General features: G+C 45.6%; 3 protein-coding genes across 7 annotated transcripts; 1 reads left to right on the forward strand and 2 right to left on the reverse strand.

Moving 5' to 3' along the window:
• The first annotated feature begins 1,431 nt into the window (after nt 1–1,431).
• Nucleotides 1,432–6,561, forward strand: LOC115496018 (maestro heat-like repeat-containing protein family member 6). Of its 3 annotated transcripts, XM_030277928.4 has the most exons (15): nt 1,432–1,669; nt 1,909–1,973; nt 2,068–2,220; nt 2,394–2,542; nt 2,820–2,967; nt 3,206–3,393; nt 3,484–3,621; nt 3,877–3,991; nt 4,165–4,302; nt 4,545–4,721; nt 4,849–5,004; nt 5,172–5,276; nt 5,671–5,773; nt 5,859–5,915; nt 6,181–6,561. In XM_030277928.4, exons 1-15 carry the CDS (start codon nt 1,564–1,566, stop codon nt 6,312–6,314), a joined length of 1,932 nt encoding a protein of 643 aa, XP_030133788.3. In that variant the 5' UTR covers nt 1,432–1,563; the 3' UTR covers nt 6,315–6,561. The 3 variants fall into 3 exon arrangements, with proteins under 3 accessions (XP_030133788.3, XP_072787744.1, XP_072787743.1); XM_072931643.1 differs by lacking the exon at nt 5,859–5,915 and having other exon boundaries at nt 1,652–1,669; nt 2,068–2,542; XM_072931642.1 differs by lacking the exon at nt 1,432–1,669 and having other exon boundaries at nt 2,068–2,542.
• Nucleotides 6,562–7,344: 783 nt separating this feature from the next.
• On the reverse strand, nt 7,345–16,201 carry NUP35 (nucleoporin 35). 3 transcript variants are annotated; one of them, NM_001245468.2, is given in 9 exon segments: nt 7,345–7,643; nt 7,996–8,163; nt 9,976–10,104; nt 10,196–10,265; nt 10,580–10,724; nt 11,382–11,442; nt 13,111–13,238; nt 15,152–15,322; nt 16,044–16,153. In NM_001245468.2, coding segments are annotated over 9 exon segments (984 nt in total). In that variant the 5' UTR covers nt 16,078–16,153; the 3' UTR covers nt 7,345–7,565.
• A 749-nt stretch (nt 16,202–16,950) lies between these two features.
• DUSP19 (dual specificity phosphatase 19) lies at nt 16,951–23,770 on the reverse strand. Its single transcript, XM_002196641.6, has 4 exons — nt 23,488–23,770; nt 23,355–23,401; nt 21,919–22,071; nt 16,951–18,138 (listed from the first exon to the last, which is right to left on the reverse strand). Exons 1-4 carry the CDS (start codon nt 23,708–23,710, stop codon nt 17,917–17,919), a joined length of 645 nt encoding a protein of 214 aa, XP_002196677.3. The 5' UTR covers nt 23,711–23,770; the 3' UTR covers nt 16,951–17,916.
• Between the last annotated feature and the right edge of the window lie 1,226 nt (nt 23,771–24,996).

Here is a 24,996-nt window from a genome sequence, read left to right on the forward strand (position 1 = left end):
ACAAGGAAGCAGCTCACTGAAGGGGAATGATAGCCTCCCTCATCCTGCTGCTTACACTCATGTGGATAAGCAAGATAGAAAAACTTAATTATTTAAGAAGATTCAACTCAGGCTGTCTCAACTCAGCCCCATTTGCCTTTTCCAAATTATGGACATCTTTACACCTGTCTGTGATACTGCTCTGCATTTAAATTTCTTTTTGCTGAAAGTGAATTATTCAAGTGTCTTGAGAGGACATGCCTGTATGGATTTTACCTATTGTTAAATCTGCTCCAAGCTGCAATTTTGGATTGAGCACATGAGGAGAGATCAAGTAGATACAGGATATATTCAGGACAATTCTTGTTTGATGGAAACGGCTTCTCCCAGGAGTCCTCTGACACTCTTCCCAGGATCTTCTAGAGTGTTTTGATCTCTGATTTCAGAGATCCCAGGCATTGGCCCTAGACTACTCCCAGGATGTTAGATGAGGTGATTTTTCTCCTTTACACAAACTCTCAGCTCTGGAACCTATTCAAGAGCCCAGAGCCTGGCTCAGGCAGGCGGTGCTCGATCCATCTGTGCTGATGCGGCTGTGTGATAGGCTCCCCAGGGCAGGATGGGGGGATCCTAGGCCATGGCTTTGTGCCAGCATCTCCATGAGGATGTTGGCAGCAGTCCAGCATAGGACAGGACATAAAGATGGTGCAGTTGGCCACCTGAGCCACCGTTCCCCTGGGAGTTGAATGCCCACCCGCTCCTCATCAGCTCTGCCACACCTGTTCATTTAAGTGCTCTGCAGGCCCCAGGGGTCAGAACAGCATCCGTGCCCTGGACAACACGTCCAGTGTCTGTGTCACACCCTGGGTGTATGACAACCACCCAGCACTGGGATTTCTCCCAAAGAGACCATAGAAGGCCTGGTGCCCTTCCTGCTGCAGATGTGTTGGCAGCTGTGGGGGATCCTTCTGTGGCCCTGAGCAGGCAGAGCAGAGGAGCAGCTGCTGCTTGTTTGGGCCTTTCCTAAAGTTCCTGTCGGAACTTCACCACTTGGGTGGGGTCTTCACCACTTGGGGGAAGGTCTTCTTTGCAAGCTGGGGCAGTTTGGGTGGAGTGGGCGTGTCCCCAGGGCACGTGGAAGTGTGTCATAGGGCTCTCTGTGACACGTCCTGACATAGGTGCTGGTGGCCACACGGCCACGCCACAGCGCTCGGTGCACACAGCGGGACAGGGCGGTGCTGTGAGGAGCTCCACACAGCCAACTTCTTTCCTGCTGACCTGGAGCTTCTTCAAGAAGTTTTCTGTACAGGTGACCTTGAGGCCAGACTGTGGGACTTGGGAATCCATAGCATTTCCAAGGTTTCTCTTTTGCAGGTGCCCTCAAGGACAGTCTGGAGGACTTGCTGACCCAGAGCCTTTACAAAATATCTCCTGTCACTGTGGTAGGAGGCCTTCAGGGGAGACTGCAGGACTTATCCCAAGCCTTCTCTACTGTAGGTGCATTCAAGGCATGGCTGCAGCAGTTGCTGACCTGCAGCTTTTTCAAGGTGTCTCCTGCAACTAGCCATAAATCCAGACACTGGCATGGCAGAGACACCTCCAAGCCTACCCAAGAAGGTGGAAAAATGCCCTAGTGCTGCCCCACCACAGCAACAGAATGACTTGCCACAGTTCCAGCTGCTGGAGAAGGGTGAGTGGCAGGGCTGGGCCACACGGCTGGTGCCTGCAGCCAGCTTTGCCCCGTCCCACCCCATCCCATCCCATCCCACTGGACATGCCCATGGATAGGACAGAAGAGGGGCTGGGGCAGGACCCCCTGGTAGCCTGGGGCATCCCGGGGCTGTCCCTGCCTGGGGACCGCAGGGCTGGGCTGTGTTCTCTGGCCTCTCCTGCAGCTCTTCAGCTCTGGCATTCCTTTCTCTTTGCCAGCTGCAGGGAGGGACCAGACACAAGGACCAGACTCTACCCATAGCTGCTGGCACTCTGTATGCCAGGTACTGAGAGCCATCCCCACCTTGTCAGCTGAGCATCACTGTTGGAGCACCCAATGGATCATCCCTCTCTTCCCTACTGTTCCTTCTTTTGCAGATGTTTACGAACCTCACAGGCACTCGGTGCCGAGAGATGAGCAGCATGTTTACCAAGGCTGCAGCAGAGCCGGGCCCCACAGCCACTCAGAGCATAGCTCCTGCTCCCAGCCTGGATCTCTTTGGGGACAGAGTTGTCTCCAGTCCAAGTCAAGTAAGCAGCTTGTGGCTAGGGCTGGGTGTCTCCAGGAACTGGGTGGCGCCTCAAGCCAGTTCCACTGGCCTTCTCAGCCTTTGAGGCCCAGCCCAATGTGGTGGGAAGGGAAGCACTGCTCAGGGAAAGCTGCTGCTGTGGCAGCTCTTCAAGTCTCCCCACGCCTTCTGCAGGTGCCAGGCTTTGTTAGGAACATGCACCAGAGGCTTGTGTCCAATGGGCCTCCAGACGAGGGGCTGTTCATGGACATCCTGAGGCTGACTGAGGCACACCCCACTGATGTTGCAGTGACCCTCCTGCGCTGTGCCCCATCATGTGACAGGTACAGGGCCCACCTGCCTCGAGGGCTCAGGTCTAAGCAGCCTGTAGGCCCCATCACCCTGTACCACCAGTCCAATGGGGTCTGCTAGACAGGCAGAGAGTTCCAGAAGCCACTGGACACTCCATTTCCCAGCCCTGGCTTGTCAGCCCATTAGCCTCCTGACATGCTCCCTCCCTACCCCTCAGGGCACTGTGGCTCTGTCATCTGCGCCCTTGTGGCTGCCCAGGCCACAGTGCTCTGGCTGAGACCCTCCTGACACACAGCTCTGGTCCTGCAGAGCTGCTGCAATCATGTGGAAGACCATAGCCTCATCAAGAACAACACTGGAAAAGGTGCTGCCAACACTGCTTTCTGTGATGGAGGGCTGGCCACTGCAGAAAATGTACACCTCTGATGGGGACAATGAGGATGTGTTTGCCCTGGCTGTGAGTTTCTGTAACTGGCCTTTGCTTGCACACAGGTTGCTTCTCCAGTGCCTCTCCATCCTCTCCCCCACTGCAACGCCTCTCCCTGCCTCAGGCCCTGGGCTGATGCCTGGCTTAGGGGCAGGTTCAGGGGCACTGGCCAGATGCTCCCCCTGTGTCTCCCCTGGCCTCTCCCTTGTATGCTCAGGCCTTGTCACTTGGCATTGAGTGCTGTCTCTAAATGGTTTATCCTTTGCAGGCAACCAGGGTGCTTTGGGAGATTCTCCGCCTGCCCTGGTGCCCAGAGCCATTTGTGGAATATTTCCCCAATCTCTTTGTGGCTCTGCTCTTCCAAGTTTACATCAGTACAGAGCAGGTATCAGAGGACATAAATACTTTATGGAAAAGATGTCAGGAGGAAAATGGCCTTCCCACCAATATCAACAGGTGCCGCTTCCCAGTCCTCCAGTCACTCCCACATCCCCAGGGCTGAAGCCTGGGGTCCCAGCATGACCTGGGCCTTTGCTCTGCGTACAGATTTGTAGTGAACACTGTGAGGGCACTGTTACACCACCTGCGTTGTCTGGATTTACTGATGGCAGTGGAACGCAAGTGTGCCTGGGACACGCTGCTCTGTGCCGACACCCACCACTATGCAGTGGGTCTGCTGGCCAGGTGAGACCTCATTCTCCCCACCACCCCTCTCCTTTGTGCCCAGAGCACCCCACGCGGTCCCCGTGGTCATGGGCGGCAAGGCCTTGTCCCCAAGGGAGGGATGAGCCGGCTGGAAAAGGCTGGGAGAGGAGGATGCCCTGGAGCAGCTGCCTCCCAAAGCACCCGCTTGGGAGAAGACCAGACCTCTGTGAGTCGGCCCTGGGAGGGGTTTGGCCACTCAGCTCAGGAGCAATGGTGCCTTTTTCTCCCCCCCAGGGAGATGCGCCGTGTCAGCCGACCCTTCTGTTCCGGCACTGCATTCCGCCTGCTCAGGTGGCTCAGCAGGGAGGAGCCACGCTGGGATCTGGCTGCCCTGGCGTTCCTGGTGGAGGTGAACCCGATGGCCAGCGCTGCCTCGCTCAGCTGCCTCCCACCCCTCTGCCCTCTTGTAGCTGCAGCTGCCTGGGATGGTGCCCATGCCCTGTGCTGCTGCCTTGGCTCAGCCCTGTGCGGTTCTGAGCTCCTGCCAGCTGGGCACTCCTGTCACTGCTCTGTGCCTTTCAGGTCCTGGACTGCCTGGACTTGAGTGAATGGGGTAACTTAATACTGGAGATCATGACAAAGTATCTGCAGAGCAAGTCCATGGAGAGGTGTCACCTGGCACTCAAAGGCCTCGTGGTGCTCAGCAAGGACCCCTCGATGGTGAGAAGGAGGCAGCAGCTGAAGCTGCGCTGGCAGCGTGGGGCTGGGGAAAGCAGCCCCTTGGGCTTGGGAGCTGTGCCAGCTGCTCCCAGCTCTCCAGGGTCGCTGTTCAGCTGCCTGAGTGCTCTGGGACGGGCCTTTGGCCTCTGGGCTCCATGGCAGGCAGGTGGGGTTGCATCACCGGAGCAGTGTTGGTGGTGCAGCTTTCCATGGATTCACAGCACAACCTTTGTTCCACATAGGCCAAAAAACTATGCAGCCTCTCTGAACGCCTTGTGGAGCTACTGAGGAATGAAGACACAGAGGTGGTCAAGAGGAGTCTCTCTGTGTTCACAAATCTACTCCTGAACAAAGATATCCTAACATCCAGCTCTACAGCCCCAAAATTGGCTGAGGTGCTCCGGCCCCTCTTTGACCATGTAAGGCTCTGTGCCCCCAGCCTTGGCCACTGGGTGCTCCCCAGAAGTGTGGTGCCCTGTGGATTTTTGGGCCTGTGCACAGGGGGGCCTGGAGAATCCAGTGCTGAGGTTTTTTCCTTTCCAACAGGACAACAGCCATGTGCAGCAGCTTTCCATTCGCCTCTATCGAGATGTGATGGAAACAGTAGTGGAACAGGGAAAGAAGCCCCTGAAGATGCTTGTGAGCCAGAGCCTGCTCCCGCTCTTCTTCCATTGCCATGATGAGAACCAGCGTGTGGCACAGGTGAGGGCTCCTGCCTGGGTGCCGGTGTCCCCATGGGAGGGGGCTCAGCTGGCTCCCCACACCCTGGCTTCTCCTCATGGCTCCAGCCCCCTCCTGGCCTTGGCACAGGGACGCGGGTCCTGTGCCCGGGGCTGCGGTGCCATCTCCGGGGCTCTGCCGCTCTGCAGGCCTCTCGGGAGACGCTGCTTTGTGCAGTAACTTTCCTAAAGAAGAGGAAGGATCTCCAGCGGCTGCTGAAGACGGATGACCTGTGGAGCTTTGCCGAGCGCTTGGTAAGGACAGCCCGGGAGCCCCAGCCCCAGGCCGGAGGAGCCGCCTGCCCACGGTGCCCGGTCTGTGGGGCGCAGCTGCGGCCCCTGCCCAGCGCTGCACGCAGGGGCACCGGCCGGCGCCCCACACGCCGCTGCCTTCCCTGGGCCGCGGGGCTCTGCTCCAGCTCCTCCGGCCCCAAGGCCGGTGCTGAGGGAGCCCCGAGCCAGCCGGGCTCTGCCGCGGGGCGGCACCGCAGCTCGCCGGGCCCTCTGCCCCTGCAGAGCCCGGAGCTGCGGCTGCCGGCCGGGCTCGGGGCTGTGTGGGCAGGGGCAGCGGCGCCGGGCGTAGGGAGCGCCCGGCCGCGGGGCAGGGCCCGCAGCAACCCTTCCCTCCGTGCCCTGCCGCTCTCTGCAGCTGGCAGAGGACAGGAGCCGAGCGGCCGAGCACCTGCGCCGGGCCCTGCCCTACCTGCAGAGCCCGCAGGAGCCCCTGCGAGAGGCGGCCGTCAGGACTGCTGGTGAGTGACAAACCGGGGCTCGGTCCCTCCCTTCCCCATTGCAGCAGCACCAGGGCCAGGGGCCGTGACAGGCTCTGTGTTCCAGGGATCGCCGGGCTGCTCATGAGGGGGCAGCCAGAAGAGCTGCAGCTCATCTGTGAGGGTGAGTCAGGCCAGCGGGCTGTCAGGAGGAGCTGCCAGGGGAAGCTGCCATCCCTGCCCCAGCTGCGGATGGCTGTGCTCCTTGTGTGGATGGGGGCACCATGGGGAGAGCACAGAGCCATTTCAGAGGTCTGCCGGAGAGTTGTGGCCAGCACCTTCCAGCTGATCCTTGTTGTGTCCTGCTTCCTCCAGGCCATGGCAAGAGCTGGGTGGGCTGGTCCTTTCAGGGCGTTTCCTCACTCTGACCGTGGGTCTGTTTGTTTCAGCCCTTCAAGCCCTTCGCACAGATGACAGCCCCTCCAAAACAAACCTGAGAGTTCAAGTCATGTTAGATGAAAGAGCTGCATCACTAGGTTCATCTTCTGGATCGAGACAACCAGGACAGCACCAGATTCCATGAAAGAGGACACATCCCCTAGAGATCAGAGGAGAGCAGGTGGAGCTCCAGGCACAGCTGATGCTGGGCACACCTGAGCTTGCCTTCTTCCCTCTTTACTGGTCCCTCCCTGCAGCCCTCAGACCCTGCTTGTTCCCTTCTCCTTCTCCCAAGCTTATCCAGCCCTCAGACCCTGCTTGTTCCCTTCTTCTCCCAAGCTTATCCCTCTGCTTTGATTGCCATTAATAAACATTGCAACTTCTTCACCTTATTTGTATCTTTGTGGAGCTGAAGTGGAGCAAAACCTGAGCCCTGGAGCACACAGGCCAGGGCTTTTCTGCCATTCTTTTTGGTGCTGCATTTTGTGCACGAGTCAGATCATGCTGGAAAGGTCCCTGCCCTGAAGGTCTGGTTTCACAACATTGTGGACCTAAGGGTCTTGCTGAGCACACTGAAGGTCAGCAGTCAAAGACCCTGGATTTTAGAAGAGTCAACTCCAGTATTTTCTGAATCCAGCTGTGAGGGATTCCATGGCAAGCATCCACTGAGGGCAAAGGAGCTTGGAATACTGGAAGTTATTCAAGAAAGCACAGCAGTGGTCCTTCCCTATGAAGGGAGAGGAAGAGGGCAGAACCAGAGAGCACCCTGATTTACAGTGACCTTTGGGTGTTCTAAAAATGAAGCAAATGAAGCAGCAGTTCAGGGGGCTGACACACAACTGCCCCACTGTATGGGGTGCTGTCAGGCAGTGCTGCCATCCTGTCTGCACTTCTGGTCCCCACAACTGAGGAATCGCAGCTGGGGTAGAGCAGCCTGACCTCCCAGCACTGCTAGAAAACGTTTCAGCTGAGGATGGAGTTTTGTTTCACTGGAGACAGCAGCTCCCCCCTTTGGCTTTAAACACAACCAAAGGCACAGTCACTGATTAGAGGCTGAAAAAAATGATGTATTCCAGTCCTGCCCACCTCTCCCTTGGGTAACTGACAGACTGCTGAGTTCAGACAACTTTTCTTAATGAGACAGCTTTTTTTCACAATCATGCCATCAGAGCACAAACAGGGATAAAGCACTTTTATTTACACTTACTCAGTTTGTAAAACCATGTGTACATTGCCATCATTTAAAGTGCAAGCTACATGTCTTCTGAATAAACTGAAGGCATAATAGGTGCTACGTAAGATAAAATACTGCCACCAGTAGTTATACAACTAACTACAAATGCCAGTAGCGTAGTTCAAACCCTGACCAGCTTAGTGTGTTACTTCCTCTTGTATATTACCAGCCAAAAACATATTCCATTGCTTTAGATACAATACTTTCATCTTTCCTAGGAGTTTGTCTGTCAGAAACCACCTAGAAGGCGGGGAGAAAAGCAAGAAAAGAAAATACAGAGAATTAGTCAACATGTAGTTAATACTTTTTACACCATTCATTTCTTATTTTCCTAAATGCTACTATATTTTGATTAAATAAGTTTGAAATATCTTCAAAAAAAGCCCTCAATCCCTGGAAAAGTGACAAGTCATTAACTTAGTAATTTATATTATTATTTTAGAGACTGAACAGACTGAGCTTGTACTTGAACCACATCATTAAAGAACTGACTGCAAAAGATAAAGGTCACATTGAAGTTAATGTCTGCACAGACTCCTAGAGCTAAGGGGAGACAACACAAAAACACATGTTTCTGCTTCCCTTAAAATACCTGATAGTCACTAGTGGAAGCTTTATATGCTGTTGCAAGAGGTCTCATGGTAGATATCCTTGCAGTATTATTTGCAGGTTGTGTTGGTGTGCCAGCAGGTTTTGTAGGTGGAGTGAAAATCGAAGACATTGACAATGTAGAGCTTCTTTCAAAGTTTTCCATCACACTCTTAAAGAGAGGGTTAATATAATGTAAACAAATACTGAAAAACAGTGCTCCAACCTTTGCCATCTAAAATTATCTACTATTTGAATTTTTTTGATAAAATGTATTTGGATCCCAAAAGATAAAAGGTGTGTCAGTACAGAACATACAGGTGCACATGACCACCAAGCATTTTCCTTACTGCAATGATTTACATTTTGAATTATGCCATTGCAAAGTACTGGAAGGTTAGAATCTGTTCACTGTCTGTACTAAATGTCAACCAAGTTTGAAACAACGTAGAGAATAAAATACAATAGAAAATACAATCAAACTTCAAGGCTCCATTTCATAAGCTTATGTTTAGAAAGGAATGCGTGTAGAATGGAAGAGGTAGGAGGTAACTTGATAGGAAGCACAAGTTCCACAACAAACCAGAGAAAACAAGATGGTCAATAACAACCAGCCTGGGGACATGTGATTTGGTGCATTTACACTCAGTGCAGCATAGGATTCAACCAGCCTAAAGATAGCAGAAATTCAGCAGCACATTTGGTAGAAGAGCACTTTCCAAAATAAACAATAGGATTGGTGTACACGGTGGGTGTGCAGCTGACTCTGCTTAGCTCCACGGAACTAATTAATGGAACCCATGGAACTAAGTAATACTTTTAAATCAGAAGCCTAACTACTGATGTCAAATCCATCATATCTAGTTTTCAATCGCAGGGAAGTCTGACCAAAACCAATGCTTCAATGGATTAGTCTCCTGAAATCTTTTGCCTCCAAAAATACAAATTAATGACTTATGGGTTTATTTATTGGTATATGAAAGTGAATACTATCCACAAAAGACATAATAAGAATTCAAAAGCAATGCCTGGTAATTAAATGTCTTAGATCACTACTCCTAGAGCTTCAGCTTACAGGCAATTCATTGATAGATACAAACTGGACACAAGGGTAAACAGGCATGGACAGACCACCAGCAGAAGCTCACAGAGAAAAGGACCATAGAAGTAGTTGTTTCTGAATTTTATTAAGTGTAAGAAATGTTTCAGACTGCTAAAAGCTCAATAATTGCAAGTTCAGTTTCTAAGGCTGCCTTCTCAGAATGGTTTACATTGGAAATGTATCATGTATTCTTAAAGGAGACAAAAAAAAGAAAAATCTGTGCACTATAGAAAAATGGCTGTTATTTGCTTAAGCAAATGTACAGTACCCAGTGCAAAGGGCTGCAAGTATTAAAGATCAAGATACTGCCAATACCTAGACACTAATAGCTCATGTTAATATTAAGACTACAAGACAGCCATGTGTACTCTCAACTCCTACTTACAAGAGAGTGACATGTTTTTATAGGGGCAGGTGGGAGAACAGGATTAGGATTTTCTTGCTAACAAATTTTCAGTCCCAACTACTAAGATAAATTCAAGAGCCAGAAGCACATAGTCACATAAAAAATAGGTACAATTAGGAGTAGCAACAGTCCTAATCTGCCATTAGGTATTTATTGCAGGCCCTAAATGTCACAAATTCCATTCAGGAAACTTATCTCAATTGTGTCTTATATTATGGTTTCACTTCCTGTCTCGTACAGCAATTGTAATTTCGTGTGCGTTGTAATTTCCAAAGAGCAAAGAGATTTATCATAAAGATCCTTCTCAGCAGGAAACGTTGAAAAATACTTAAGAAAAAACTTATGTAAATGTGTAACAGACTATATCTATACAGATAAACTACCTACAATTTACAGTTCCAAAAGAAAAAAAGTTAAAGAAGTCAGGGAAAATAAAAAGAAGAGTGCCTTTGAATTAAAAGCAATTATTAACTTACTTTATCTATACAAGGCTTGACACCTATCATGATAGATTCACCAAAAATTCTTCCATCTTTGCTTAAGGCTTTCCGGGCTTGAAGCTTAGACTGATATCGAATATGCATCCAGTTTCCTGTGTTGGACATCTGAATGAGATTAAGTGAAAATTGTGAAATGTAGTTTTTTACATGCTTCATTCACAAAGTTTGAGACTTATGTCAGAAAACAAAGACATACCACATGCTTTAGTATGTTTCCATACTGAGCAAACTGTAGTAGAATATAGGAAGCTGATGCTTGAGGAAATCTGAAAGACAGAAAGAAGTACTCAAAAAATTATGAGTAGTTTAAGAATTCACGTGTCAAGCAGTGACTTGAGAAATACCATCTTCTAGGCACTTTACCACACACCCAAACAGCAGAATGGTGCCTGTCTAACTAGAAAAAATAATGTGTAGCTCAATTTAAGATGCCTCACTGAAATGTATGTGTTTGCTTGCTTTAACCATAGCTGTATTTGCAGCACATACCAATGCCAGACAACATCAATGCCCAAATATTTTTCTTGTATGCTGTAAAGACTTCACCCAGGTTTTTCTGATACTTTGGAAATCAACTTACCCAAATACAGTTACCCATGTGTCATCAAGTTGATCTTCTGAAGTAAGGGAATCACCTTGAGTATAAAATGGATCTAGCTGAGCAGGAGATAAAGTGGTCTTCTTAGGCTGCCCAATACTTGCAGGACTGAACATGCTTGAAGCTGCTAAATTAAAATGGTATTCTTGAACTGTCACCCTGTTCTTTTAAAAGTTTCAAAGCTCTTTTGAAAAAACAGAGTGACATTGAACAAATTTATTTGGCAAGACAGAGGTTTATAATAAAAGAATAAATTCAGGGACAAGCATTTCACTTGCATGTGGAAGAGTTTCATGGGGATTTACTCACAGACAGAAAAAGTAAGTCAATCATAACTTCACATCTGCAAACACACTAGTAAGTTTTTATGACGTGCAGCCTAGTGTTCTCTTTGACTTCAAAACACCAACAGCTAATACCATTGCCAAATAGGAACAGGCCAACAGAAGAACGCTTAGCAAGAAGCCACTGGTTCATACACAAGCTATCAAACCTTGCAAAGATGGAAGGCAACCCATCAATCTCAGCTTCTTCATTCAATTACAACCACCTCTGTGCTCAGTTCAACACCACATTTGGAACAAGGAACAAAAAAAGCTGCTTGAAACTCAGTCTCAGAATGAATAATTATTTCCTACTTATACCCATATACCTTTTGAAAAGCTAACAAATACACAATCTCTTCATAAGTTAGCAAGGAACTGATGTAGCTTGAACAGTCACGATATTTCTGTATTAAAAAAGCAGTAAGAAAAGAGAATGGAAATTTTGACAGGACATCTACCTGCTCCTGGAGTTGATGGCAAAACTCCAGATGATGGGCTCAGTGATAAAGTAAAGCTGGCCTGCATTAATATACAAAAAGTAACAAATCATTCTTATAGGTATACTGCTCAGATCAAGAGAGACAATTTTCAAGCGATTTAAACATTCAGGTAATAATATTAACTGTTTGCCTTAAGTTATTCCTAACTTTTAAGAGGAAGAACAGGTATATGCATGTACATTTAACAAAAGATTACCAAGAGCTATCAATGAAGAAAATTTATTTGACAATGTATTTGACATATGCTTTGTGAAACAAAGTAGCTTTAAGTACCAATACTCAGAAACCCTTTCGTTTACCTTCTCAAAATAGTCATGTCACTATTGCTACACTGTAATAATTCACACATTCATGTGCATCCTGATGGGAAGGATATTAGTATCCTAAGTTTATCAGCATTTTCACTGCCTTAAGGGGTGAGAAATCATGGAAACATAACCTTCCCTTGTATGGAGACTATTACTAGACTTACTTTCCTGCTCAACTATTTAGTGCCTAGAAGGAAAGTGTACTTTGAGTTTTAGATGGTAGTAGTTGTTTTCTTTTTAACATAGGATTTCAACACCCAAAACAATTTTAGTCTACTTTAAGCCTGAATCATGGCATTTCTTAGATACAAGATCAAACAGCCTGGACTACCAGTAGACCTAGCAACGTGTGTTCTGATAGCTGCTCAACATTTTTTGAAATTTAATATCCAGTCCTTTAAGACACCATAGGATTCTGTCCTTCACAGAGAACCTCAGTTTTCAGAATAAACTTTTCAGAAGGCAACACTCAATAGAAAGACTGCTCATTCAGTTTAAAGTGTTCTCCTTGCATCAAAAGAGTTCAGTGAAAAAGAACCTAGTAATGCTTGATTAGTCAGTTAAGCAGCAGAGCTTATTATAAAATTTACCTCAGAAATTTGAGTGTTCCTCTTTCAAAATTAAGCCCAACTGTCTACCCAAACTTAGATTACATATTTTACTCAGAAAGAAATTCCTTCTGTTTCCATAAGCACCTCTATTGTCTTCGAAAAGATAATCACAGAAACCCGGAATTATTAAGGTTGGAAAAGATCCCTAAGATCATCAAGTCCAACCATTAACCTAACACTGCCATCTTGACCACTAAACCATGTCCCCAGATGTCACTTCTACACATTTTTGAACACTTTCAAGGATGGCAATTCTAACACTTCCCTGGGTGGCCTGTTCCAATGCCTGACCACCCTTTCAGTGAGAAGATTTTTCCTGATATCCAATCTAAACTTCTTATGAGGCCATTTTCTTTTGTCCTCTTACTTGTTACCTGGAGAAGAGACCAACCTCCACCTTGCTACAACCTCCTTTCAAGTTGTGGAAGGGTCCTTCTGGCAATCAGCAGCCAAATAAACTTAGAATAAAGTGAAAAGCTGACAAACAAAGCTGAATTTGTATGTACGAAGTATAACTGAGGCATCACTTGCATTTTTCATTTCCTACTGAATTGAAAATTGGCAATAACAGGAATTTGCTTCATGACCACAGCTCTTGTTTAAACAGGAACAGGCACAATGAACAACCCAGACTAAGCAACGGCATGATCTGTAGGGTCATCTCTCATTTTGCTACAGCAGTTTATGCAACTAAGTTTGAGAATTCACTGAGGCAGTAAGCTGCCTCACATCTTCTGCTAAGAGCAGGCTAGTGCCGAAGACACTTACTGTTCTTCTTGAGGACAGAGGTGTTGATCCAAGCCCAGGACTAGATAACTCATCATATATGCTTCTAACTGGTGGAGCACCACCTTTATCCTTATGCGAAGGGACTACTGGTTGTGGGGGAGACCCTCCTGCAATTCAAAGGAACAAAAGAAGAGCATGACAAAACCTGTCATTTTGCTTTGGTGCTACTTCTTCTGGAAACTTCCATAATAAATTCTGCCATGCTCTCATGTTGGTTGCTGTTGAGACTGTTGATTGTTTCACTGGAGGTTCGCAGAGCCATCTGTCCTATCAAATTCAAGTTTGAATGTTCTAGGTAGGAGCATCACAGGTGTCCCAAACAGCAGCCTATTTAGAACTTTCAGGCCTCTTATTAACCCATTATAGTCACTGTTTAAATGTTCTTTCTCTGAAGTTCTGAGTATGGCTGTATCATTCAATTTTAAGCCAGGCTAGAAATCTATTTTAATTGTTTCAGAGACTAACTTGCCTATAGTACAGATGCAAAAGCAAGATTTTTAAAAATTGAGATATCCTATATGTTAAAGAACCATACCAAAAGCACAGAGACATTGCACATTACTGTCACATTCCTACTGTCCAAATTCCTTGGCTTCTCATCTAATTTCATATTAAATTAAAATGTAAGCTCTTGAGAGCAGGGACTAGCTTGCATATAGACAGGAGGAAGTTAAACCAGCTGCCCTCCCATCTTGTAAACTTTGGGACTTCCAGTATAACGGAGAATTAAACTTCTTGAAGGAATTTGACGTATCTTATCCCTTTGTGTGGATTTACCCCAGGGTGAAAAAAAAAAAAAGTAGTTTGCATCAAGTTTTCACTTGCAAAACATTTGGAAACCAAGCTTTTTCCAGTGCTAAATTGTGAGCTTCAAGACTCCACTCTGTACTGTTTAACACATACAAGAACTGCTATTGTTACATAGAATAACATGCATTATGTAAAGCACTCTCCCATCAAGGTCTGCAGTTTAAGTGATGTACTTGATCATTCCCTTTGGGAAGTCTGTGTTAGTATCTCACTGGCTCCCCTTTTCCTAAAATTTATACTCTGAGGCTATAATAAACACTTTAAAAACAATTTGGTGAAATTCACGTGATTACTTTCAATTTCGTAAGTATTTTCATAAGAGGTTTGTTCCCAGATGCATAAGGGCAGGCAGACAAGAGCAAGAAGCAGAAGAACAAACCTCCAATTATGGAACATTTTAAGTTGGAAGGGACCTAAAAAGATCATTGCGTCTAATCCAGCCTGACATTCAAAGAAGGGAATATTTTATTAAGAGAAATTCTTGTAGTACTTTAATCCTCAATTTTTCCTTCAAAATGACTAGCATATTAACAGCATCAGATTTTAAATTATGCCAACTGATTTAGTAAAAAAACCAAGATCACCCAAGGCATGTCAACTACTCATTCTTCTCAGAGAAGAAAACAGATGTACAATACTAACATGGGTAAGAACTTCTCCTAGTCTGATTAATTAGGTAGCTGAAGAAAAATGAGCATCTACAGCTAGGAAAACTACTCCAGTCCAATGACAGCAGACATCAAGACTTTATCTACAACCACTAGATACTAATTAAGAAGTATATTTTCAGTTTTTCTCCACACAGTTTTTTTAAGTTTGGCAATCTGTAAATGACCTTATAGAATTCAAAGAAATAGAAAAATTTATGCAAAGAAATCAGCAGTTTGCACAAGCTGCATTCAGTTTGCCAGCAGGTATCTCTGTTTTCAGCACCAATGTATGTGTACTCGACATGTAAACAGTCACATAAACTGATTCTATATTAGGAGAGGTTTATTACCTTCCCTGTAAAACAAACTTTTCTTGATACCAAAACTGCCACATTTAGAACATTTATTATAATTCAATACACTGGGTTCACCACTTACTCAATCAGTGTAATTTGCTTACAGAAATATAAGGATTCAAGTCTGCAACAGTCATGTAGAACAATGAGATAAACCAATTTTTTGTTTTCAGGACAACTTTCCAACATTTAACAAATTCTGACCTGCAAGTAGTGGAGACCTTGTTTCCATGACACCAACCGAAGGGCTGTATAAAGCACGTGGCTGCAGAGTCATTGGTGCAGGTAAGTCACCCATCAAAAACCCAGGGAGAAATTGAGCACTAGTTCCTTGTTTTGGAGATGTCGGGGAGCCAAGAGTCATTGGTTCAGCTCCTGAAAACAAAATTTAAAATATGAAAAAGACAAGTGAATGCTTTTTCTATTGTGGGCTCTATTAAAGAAACATAACAGAAGACACAGGAAATGATTAAGATCACAGAATCCCCGAACCATTAGGGTTGGAAGGGACCCCTGGAGATTATCTACTCCAAACCCTGTGCCAAGGCAGGGTCACCCAGAGCAGGTACACAGAAACGTCTCCAGGTGAGTCTGGAATGTCTCCAGAAAGGGAGACTCCACTGGGCAGCCTGTTCCAGTGCTCGGCCAGCCTCAGTGTAAAGACGTTCTTCCTCACGCTTGAGATAAAATTCCTTATTGTTTTGGTTTATGGCCATTACTCCTCACCCTGTCGCTGGGCACCACCGAAAAGAGCACCATCCTCTTGGCACCTGCCTCTGAGATATTTGTACGGATTGATGAGATCAAAGGCGGTTTTACAGGTAAGCCGAGTTTATCACAATTTTTCGCAATTACAAGTGGCAGCCGATCGATTTAACCCCGTTCCCCTTTCGCATCACCCCAGCGCGAACCGCCCCTTCCCGGCGCCGTCTCCCGCTCCCGCTCCGCAGCATCCACACCCCCGCCTGGAGCTGGGGTTCGGCCCCGGCCCCACTCCCCTCACAGCAGCGCGGGCAGCGCCGGGAGACCCGCCGGGCGCCCCGGCCGGGCAGCGGAGCGCCCAGCAAAGCCGGGGGGAGCCGCGGGCCCAGTTCACCTGTGGGCAGCAGCTCCACGGCGAAAGCGGCCATGGCGGCCCGGACGGCGGGAAAGAGGCGGTGGCGGCGGCGGCTCCGCCTGGCACTTTCAAACGGAACGGAGCTTCCTGCCCCGTCACTTCCGACCCGCCCCATGACATGTTGGGGCGGTGCGGGGCGGGCGGAGCCCCGGTCGGGTGAGGGTGTCGGGGCCTGGCGTGGGCTTGTGCCGGCCGGTCCCCTCACGGCTCCGTGGCAAACGGCCCCTGAGGGAGGGGCTGGTCGCCAGCAGCTGAGGGGACCGCGGCCAGCGTTACCGGGGCCCGTCCCGGGCTGCTCCCGCGGGGTGGCAGCTCGGAGCAGCCTCGCACACGGCCTCCCAGGGAAAGGGTGCAGGCAGCGCCCCGGCTGCCGGCACCGCAGCCACCCACCGGCGCCGGGACACGGCCGTGAGCTGCTCCCCCGCCGCCGACACGGGGGCAGTGACCACGGACAACGCCCACATGCAGCGCGGTTGCCTGATCCCCGCATTAACGTTTAGCATAGAATCATGGAATGGGTTGGCTTGGAAGGGATTTTAGAGCTCATCCAGTTCCACCCCCTTCCGTGGGTAGAAACGCTTTCCACTATCCCAGTTAGCTCTGTCCAACCTGGCCTTGGACACTTCAGGGATGGAGCAACCATAGCTGCTCTGGGCAGGCTGTACCAGGGCCTCCCCACCCTCTGTAAATAATCTAATCTCAACCTACTCCTTCTTTTTGAATCCATTCCAATCCCTTGTTCTGTCACTAATGTTCTTGAGTAATTCATCCTGAGAACAAGAGAAGTCGTGGTTCAAACACAGTGATGTGCTACTGTGCAAATTGCTGGTACCAGGACAGAACGCCAGTCTTGAAACCAAACCTTTTAAATCACTTCAGCACACAATTTATCCAAACACAGTGGTCTCTTTATTTTGTTGCATATTAATGTATCAAATCATTAAGAGATGGCATGAAGACCACAAAATACTATTAAAATCTTATAGATTTTTTAAAAAAGCATATTAAGGGAGTAATTTCAGCCTGGGATATCTCAGGAGGATCAAAATTACATACCCTATGATGTCTGTTCTTTACACATGATGTGGAGTGGAGTGAGGGGAGAGCATGTGAGGACCAGATGTGAAGAAAAGACAGTAGCATGAGCAGAGACAGATCAGTATAAACATTTTTTGTATCTCTACTGAAATGATGTACAGGAAAAAAAAAAAAAAACAAACGCTAGTTCCAAGACTGGACTCATCATATTAGTGCACTTCAAATCACTACTAGATGAGAAACAATAGAAATACACAAAGCATTAAAGCATACTGTGCATTTTGAGCATCCTCAAAAGACCATAGTTTTAATTTTAAAAAATTAATGGCTGGCTCACCCACAAAATTCAATAATATCGTCTACAGCTGCAATATAAGTTTAAAATCCAGTATCAAGGTACTTCATTATATGAACATTTTATTATCCCTATTTTACAACCAACTAGGAATGCACAGATTTGGAAAGAAAGCAACTTACCTCAGTTATTTTACTTCCTTTCTCTATTGCCTGCATTTTCTGATGGTTCAGAAAGTAAACAATCATTCTATTGTTTTCTAATATTTCAAGGTAAACTGAGCTGTATCTTTTTATTAGTGCTCTGGTTTTAGGCAAAACTTCTCTGAAGTCAGTACCACACCATTTGGCCTTTTGATGACATTCTGGAAAAAACACGGTCAAAGGAGGGTAAGAAAAACAAAATACATAAAGACTTGAAAATGCTCATGTGAAAGGGGATTTCAAAATGACAGGACAAAGTACATCCAATGCCTATTCCTGTATAGTCAAAACAGATTATTTCGCTTTTCCCTTTGGATCAGTCATGATTGTTTATGCTTCCATTTGCCTTTAAAATCTGTTCTTGGTACTTGTGAAGCTGCTCCATGAAGCCAGGATTTGGACAAGCTGCAGGCCTTGCATTTTTCACCAAGGAAAAGGCTCTGGCAAAGCTCAGTCTTTCTGAATTCATTAGAAAACCAATGACTACAGCCGCTGCACGGGAGACTCCTGCATTACAGTGAACCAGCACGACACCATCCTCCAAGAAAGAAATGAAACATAAGTTAGGTACATTACATTCATTAGGTACATTACAAGTGTAAGAAACTACATCAAAGTCTTGTAAGACTTATTGAAAGGCTCCTTGTTGAGCTCAAAGCAAATATTTACACATATAAGTAAGTCCAAACAAAGATATAAACATGACATAAGCATGAAATTAAGATTTTTCTACCCCAAAATGCTTTATTATTACCAAATTCCTCAAACTTAATTCATACCACAGAACTAAAACACATCCTCTGTCTTTCTTCCTGAGGCTTTACAGCAGCCTGTTAATGTAAAAACCAAATCATAGACACCTGGGATACTAAAGTATCTGATCTAATTGAGTGACAATTTTGGAATAGATTTTATTTACAATATGGAAAGGAATTTGACAGTATCTTGTTAAAGGTTAAAAACATAACAAAGCAGCAAACAGCTGGGCACAGAGGCAGATTTTAGAATGTCCTGTAGTCCCAGTTGCATGTTTCTTGTGTCCGCTGCAGGGAAGATTCTGGGTAAAAGGGATCATGCACAGGAGCAGAAAAATTAGAAAAGACATTGTGTGATTTGCAACAGATCTCTCCCTTTCCATCACACCACTGGTACAACTAGGGACCCTTAGTTCCCTTAACTGGGAACTAGGGACCCTTAGTTCCCTTAACTGGAAACTAGGGTGCAAAATCCAAAACTACTCAACCTCCCATAAACTCACAAATGCTTCTTCTGGGGTTTGAATTCGGGCTCACCCTAAATTATATATACAATTAATGGGGTTTATCCTACTTAAACATTTCCCTCACAACATTTGAGACACCTGAATGTCTCTTTTTAGGCACCAGAAGTTTTTTTAAGAAATTACAAGCCCAAATCAATGCATAGACAACTAGACAATCTAGCATGTCTTAAGCAATGTTTGCAAGGCCCCGGTTTCGTGAGGCTGTCATGTTTGTATGTCACACTATGATCTGGAAAAGCCCCTTTGACACAAATAGAAACCACCAAACCCTCAGCACTTCCATATTCTGAATGAAAATACTGAAACATGACAAGATGTGATCAGATACTTGAGGCTCAACAGAACTATTCTAGCCTGTTCTGTCTGCCCTTAACAGGCACAAGTTACTTAATGGCAATTTGACCCAGAGACAAAAAGATCTTCTAAGCATCAGGGTTCCTTTCCAGGAACTTAAGAGTTGTTGTTACAGATTTGGGAGCTACAATTATCTGGCATTTTAACAGACACACAGACCAGAAAATGGTTCCTGTTCCAAAAATCTTCCAGTGTAAATAACAAGGCAAAGAAGTATGAAATGCAGTATTATCCTTGCTGGAGAAATTCCAAGCTGAGACTAGAAGGAGCCACAACATTATGACAGAGCTAGGAACCAATCTAAGCTCCTGCATCCCAGCATGGCAAATAATGACACCACCCTTCCTTGCAATGGAAATCACACCTCCTGTGCACTGCCTGCTGGAAACTGCACTCTTAATTATTTTTTATTTTCCTTTGTACAGTTCATGCTTTATTTCCCTTTCACATTTAAGCCTGAATGTATCTTTTTAAATAACTGGTTTGTTTTACACTGCCAAAAATTATATAGTGATATCCATGAATCCTGAAAATTATTGAACATGAATGAATCTGGGCCACAATATTAATCCAACTTTAATACTGAGAATGTTTATCTTCCCTTGCCAAAGTCCATTGTTTACAATTCATACAAAAATTTGGCATGTTATTCTTAACTAGTTTTGTATTAGCTGTGAATGCAGAATAAAAGTGAGAAACAGATGACAAACAGGAAATTCATCTCTATTTACCAAGAACTCCTTGCTCTGATGCTGATACTCTAAGTTTTCCTGCCCAGAAATGGTCTGTGGACTTGCAAGAATCATGTAAGATTCAAGACCAAGTTGGGTTTTTAAAAATTTTTATGGAGAGAGAAACAACATCACCTTCCACCAACAGAAAAGGTGATTATACAATGGTTGTACACAGCGGGCAAAAAGCCTCATCAAGGGAAGAAATTTAAAAGAAGCATAAAGCTTTTTGTGAAGTTAAAGGCTAATGTAATTCCTTATAGATCCATTTTACTTTGCAGTGAAACTGAGGCTTTTCCTTAGGAAAGACAGGTGGACCAATAAGGAGCGATGTTCATGAATAAGCAAAGACTTTTCTCTTTGGAAGCACAAGATTTCAGAAGTTTTATTATTAGATATTAAACATATAAAAAAAGTATCCCTCATTCACAGTATTATGACTTGACACAGATCACTGAACATGTCATGGAAAACCTGCCTGCCAAGTTGGAGCCTAGAAGAAAAGCTGAGCTCTGATCAGTATCAGAATTTGTACCATGCTGTTTAGAGACTTGAGCCATTACAGTTTTAGAAAAGTGAATCCTGTTACAAGTACCCAGCTGGCAATGACTTAGAGAATAGTGCAGGCTTCACTTGCATCCTCAAATTCACACGCTCTCATACTTCCTTCATGGAGTTAACCATGTTCTAGAATTTCTCATATATCATGTTCTCACACCAGTGAACATCTCTTCCTCCCCCATTTTAGGAGATGAAACAGTAGTGTCTCTGTGGTTACTTAAACAGAAGAGCACTTCATGACACAATTTATCATAAGCTCTTTTAACACTATTTTGACAAAGCAAATAAAGTAATTCAAACCACCTAGAGATCTGTGTGTATACCACTATCATGTACTTTTTGAACTGATTATGGAGAACTATTCTACCAATTATGTTCCTGTCATCCACCTCTTCCATCAGAAAACTACTAATGTTGTTATAAAAGTTTTCCTGTAAACTCCTTAACCTACAAACTAGTAACTGAGATACAAACACCTCGGGCAGAAAGCAAAATTGTGCAGCTGTGAATGGCAACTTTCATTTAGAAATGAACTGGAAACTGTAATTAGAAACCTTGAAAAGGTCATTTAGTGATAATACGTTATCACATAGCTTGTAAATTATAAATGAGAGAAGGAAAGAACACTGTGACACAGAGACAACTGGGGCAAGATCATCTTTTATCCCAATCTACATAAACAATGAATCTGATAGATATGGTAGAATAATACCAAATGTTTGGTTGTTGAGTTATAGTTTGGATACCAAAACAATGTTTGTCATAAATTACACACTTATCCTGAATTTAACAGCTTTGAGTTGCGCATGTTCCTGGCTACAGATAACTCTGCCAAGCAACCCCCAGAAGGGTCTTTCAGCCTATTTTCTACATCACATCCTTTCAGGATTTTCTGAGCAGTTAAATCACTTTTGGCTCCAAGACTACTAACACATTCTCTGATATTCTTGGTAGGTAAGTCAATTCATAGCATCTTCTTTGAGCAACCTGGTCTAGTGGGTTTATCTATCCCCAATAGATAAATAAATGTTCTTCATTTCCTTCTGTCAGGGGTAGTGACTTGGATTTAAGATGCAAATGTGTAATCTAAAGTCAAGCCCTGGTCCAACTGTTTTAAATAAACATTTCTCTAAAACGCAAGACAGTGATTCTGAAAAAGCAGTGCTGGAGGGAATGAGGATCGACAGCAGTGCCATGTCTCTAGGAATGCTTAGAAATTACTTGGATTTTCTATTTAAAATTTAAAGACTTTTAAATTTTTAAAAATACTTTAAAACTATTCATTTGGTACCATATTTTCTTTTAAGAAAAAATCTGCTTTAGTTCTTACGTAGTGTTATAAATAATCTACATAGGATAATTATTAACATTAATTATTGATAGACTGTACCTGGATCTTGGCTTTCTCAATAAACTCAAAACATTCTGGAAAATAGGAGGTAATATCAGTTTCTGGGAGATCCAGAATGGAAATGGTCTTGTATATAAAGTCATTGAGGAAGGCATTTTCGACTCCGTATGCCACATTTAGAACGTGAGTGACCTAAGTCAAAAAAATAAAAGAAAAAAAGGCATTTTCTGAAGATAGCAAGCAAAATGAGCAGTAACAAAGGTGAATGACTCTTTAGGCATACACAGACTCTACATTACACTGATGCAATGCTCAGTTTTACATACATATGATGTCTATGGTTTGCTTTTCTCCAAGCAGTTTCAAAGTGTGCTAAAACATACTGTGATAAATCTCAGGGTTTTTCTGAGAGAAATTAAAAGATCAGTGCTCAAACAACCACTAAAAATGGATTTTCAAAAGAAAAGGGAGTTTTCATCACAAGGCTGGAAAATAAAAGAGAAAGCAATAGGAATGAGAGCACAGACCACCCAACAATCACCCAAATTTCAAGCCTGCTCTAATCCATCGTCTTAATGCTCCTTCTGGTTAGTTACCAGAAACATTTGCTGAGGCAGAAGGATTTCAGAGTAAACTACACCTGCTCTTGGCAGGTGACACCATCTCTGGCCTCCTGCCATCTCTGCTCTGTCCAGGCTACGGGCAGGTTGTGGGTTATTTAAAGTTACAGTAAAATGACATTTAGGTGGCACCAGATGCCAGCCTGGTGTATGCCCTGTCCTGCAGAACCACCACTGTCCAAAGGCCTTATCATCACATTACTGCAATAGAGAAGAGTAAAAAGACAAGATTTTGGGACAGACTTAGAGAAGCTACTTGGTTTTTCTAGTTTCATCAATCCATATAAGGCAAGGGGGAATGGTGCTGCTTAGTGTCTCGACTGGAAATGCCTATGGCAGTGTAGGAATCTGTTCCATTAAACAGCCCTAAACAATAATCACTCTTGCAGGAAAGCAAGATTCTTTTCAGTGGTATCTAGCAACAGGATGATGAGCAATTGGAATAAACCAAAACATAAGAAGTTCCACCTCAGCATGAGGCTTTAGATTGAGGGTGGCCAAGGACTGGAACAGGTGCCCAGGAAGGTCACAGAGTCTCCCTGTCTGGAGACATTCCAAACCCACCTGGACACGTTCCTATGTCATGTGCTCTGGGTGACCCTGCCTTGCCAGGGAGTTTGGACTAGAGAATCTCCAGGAGTCCCTTGGATGATTCTGGGATGCTCTGAAAGCATTTCAGCTTCTCGTGAAGCCAACAGAAACCCATCCACCTGCAAACGGAGCAGCCTTTTGAAAATGCAAGTGGAATACAGTTTTCCTCAGATTCGCTAGAGAGTATTTAATATTTTTCATTTACAGGAGATGCATTTAATTTACGCGAGGTGCGTAAATTAATCTACGCCCACGTAACGTTACCTTGTGCTTCCTCATCGTCTCCAGGTCGTGAGCAGCATCCTGCGACCCTGCGGGGAGAGACAGAGCGTGGCCGTAGCTGCGCCGAGCCCCCGCCCGGCCGGCGCACCGCGACCCCCTCTCCCACCCCACTCACCCAGCAGCAGCCAGGGCTTCACCACGCCGACCTGCAGGTCTGCGCTCAGGTCCTGCACGAAGCCGCCGCCGGGCGCCGCCTCCTCCTCCTCCTCCTCCATGTGCAGGCAAGCGCCGCGCCACGTCTCGATGATCCTGCGGCCGGTCAGCGTCGTCACGCGGGTGCGCTGCTTCCGCAGGTTGGCCCTGGAGAAGCTGCGGATCTCCTGGGCGAGGGAGTGCATGGCCCCTGCGACTGCCGGCCCCGCGCCGCCCCGCCCCGCGCCACCGCCCCGCGCCGCCGGTGACGCGGCCCCCTTCCGGCCCGGCCCCGCGGCATTGAAGGAGTCTTTAAATAGAAAAGCGACCCTTGCAGCGCCCTTTTCTTTGGAGAACAAGCCGTGCGGCAGCGCCTGTCTGCCTCTAATTGGGACCTGCTTGTCGGGAAGCATGGCGAAACGTTGTAAAGAGTTAAATGGAGAGTATTAGAGTTAAATATATAAATATATTGGGTTTATTTTTTCCAGAAAGGCAAATAGGCAAGGTGAGGCTGCTTCCCCCTTATTCCCAAACTTAATGCCCATGTTTTCATGTATTTTTTGTAGTGTACCATTTGCGATGTTCCGCAGCTGGTCATAGAATCACAGCATGGCTTGGGTTGGAAGGGACCTTAAAGACCATTTCATTCCAACACCCTGCCGTGTGCACCTTCCATTAGACCAGGTCATTTCAAGCCCCATCCTGGCTTCCAGCACTTCCAGAGATGGGGAATCCACCCACAGCTTCTCTGGGCAGCCTGTTCCAAGGCCTCACCACCCCCGCAGTAAAGTATTTATTCCAGATATCTATTTCTCCTCTTTCATTTTGAACCTCTTCTTTCTTGTCCTATCACTGAGGTTCCTGATGAAGAATCCCTCTTCCTTGTAGGTCCCTTCAGATAATGGAAGTCTACATAGGCGTGCGAAACGTTTGTTTGCAAAGTGAGATGGTAATACTGTTGATTTAAATTCTGCCAGAAATACATTTCAATTTGCTAACACTCCTCTGTGCTGGCTTATAGAGTAAGGACATATTACTAAGGTACTTCTCCTCTTGTATTGTTCCTCAGACTTACGTTGGAGGGATATGATGACTCTCAGAAGATCCTCCTGATAGTCCCCCAGAATGCAGCACACACCAAAGGCAGCCATATAAAGAGGTCTACAAATGCCTTAGCAATTTGAGAAGCAGAGAATACTGTTATGAACTGCAATTAACTGTTAATTATTTCTGGGAATGCCAGAGGCAGTTTTCTAACAGGAATTAGATATAAAATCAAGGTAATCTATAAAAGGCAGAAAACCCCACACACTATCTGCAGCTGATGGGGTGGTAGGACAGCAGCACTGCAGCTGAGCCAGCCAACAGGTGCCCTCTTTTTGTTAAGTTCTGTTAAGCCTTGGTTTGGTTTGGGTTGTGTCCAGTGGAAATTGAGGGAATAAAGAGGACCTTATTTCTGGCAATAAAGGGATCTTTTTCAGAGGCATAGGGT

Source organism: Taeniopygia guttata, chromosome 7 (genome assembly GCF_048771995.1).
Source record: "Taeniopygia guttata chromosome 7, bTaeGut7.mat, whole genome shotgun sequence".
NCBI lineage: Eukaryota > Metazoa > Chordata > Aves > Passeriformes > Estrildidae > Taeniopygia > Taeniopygia guttata.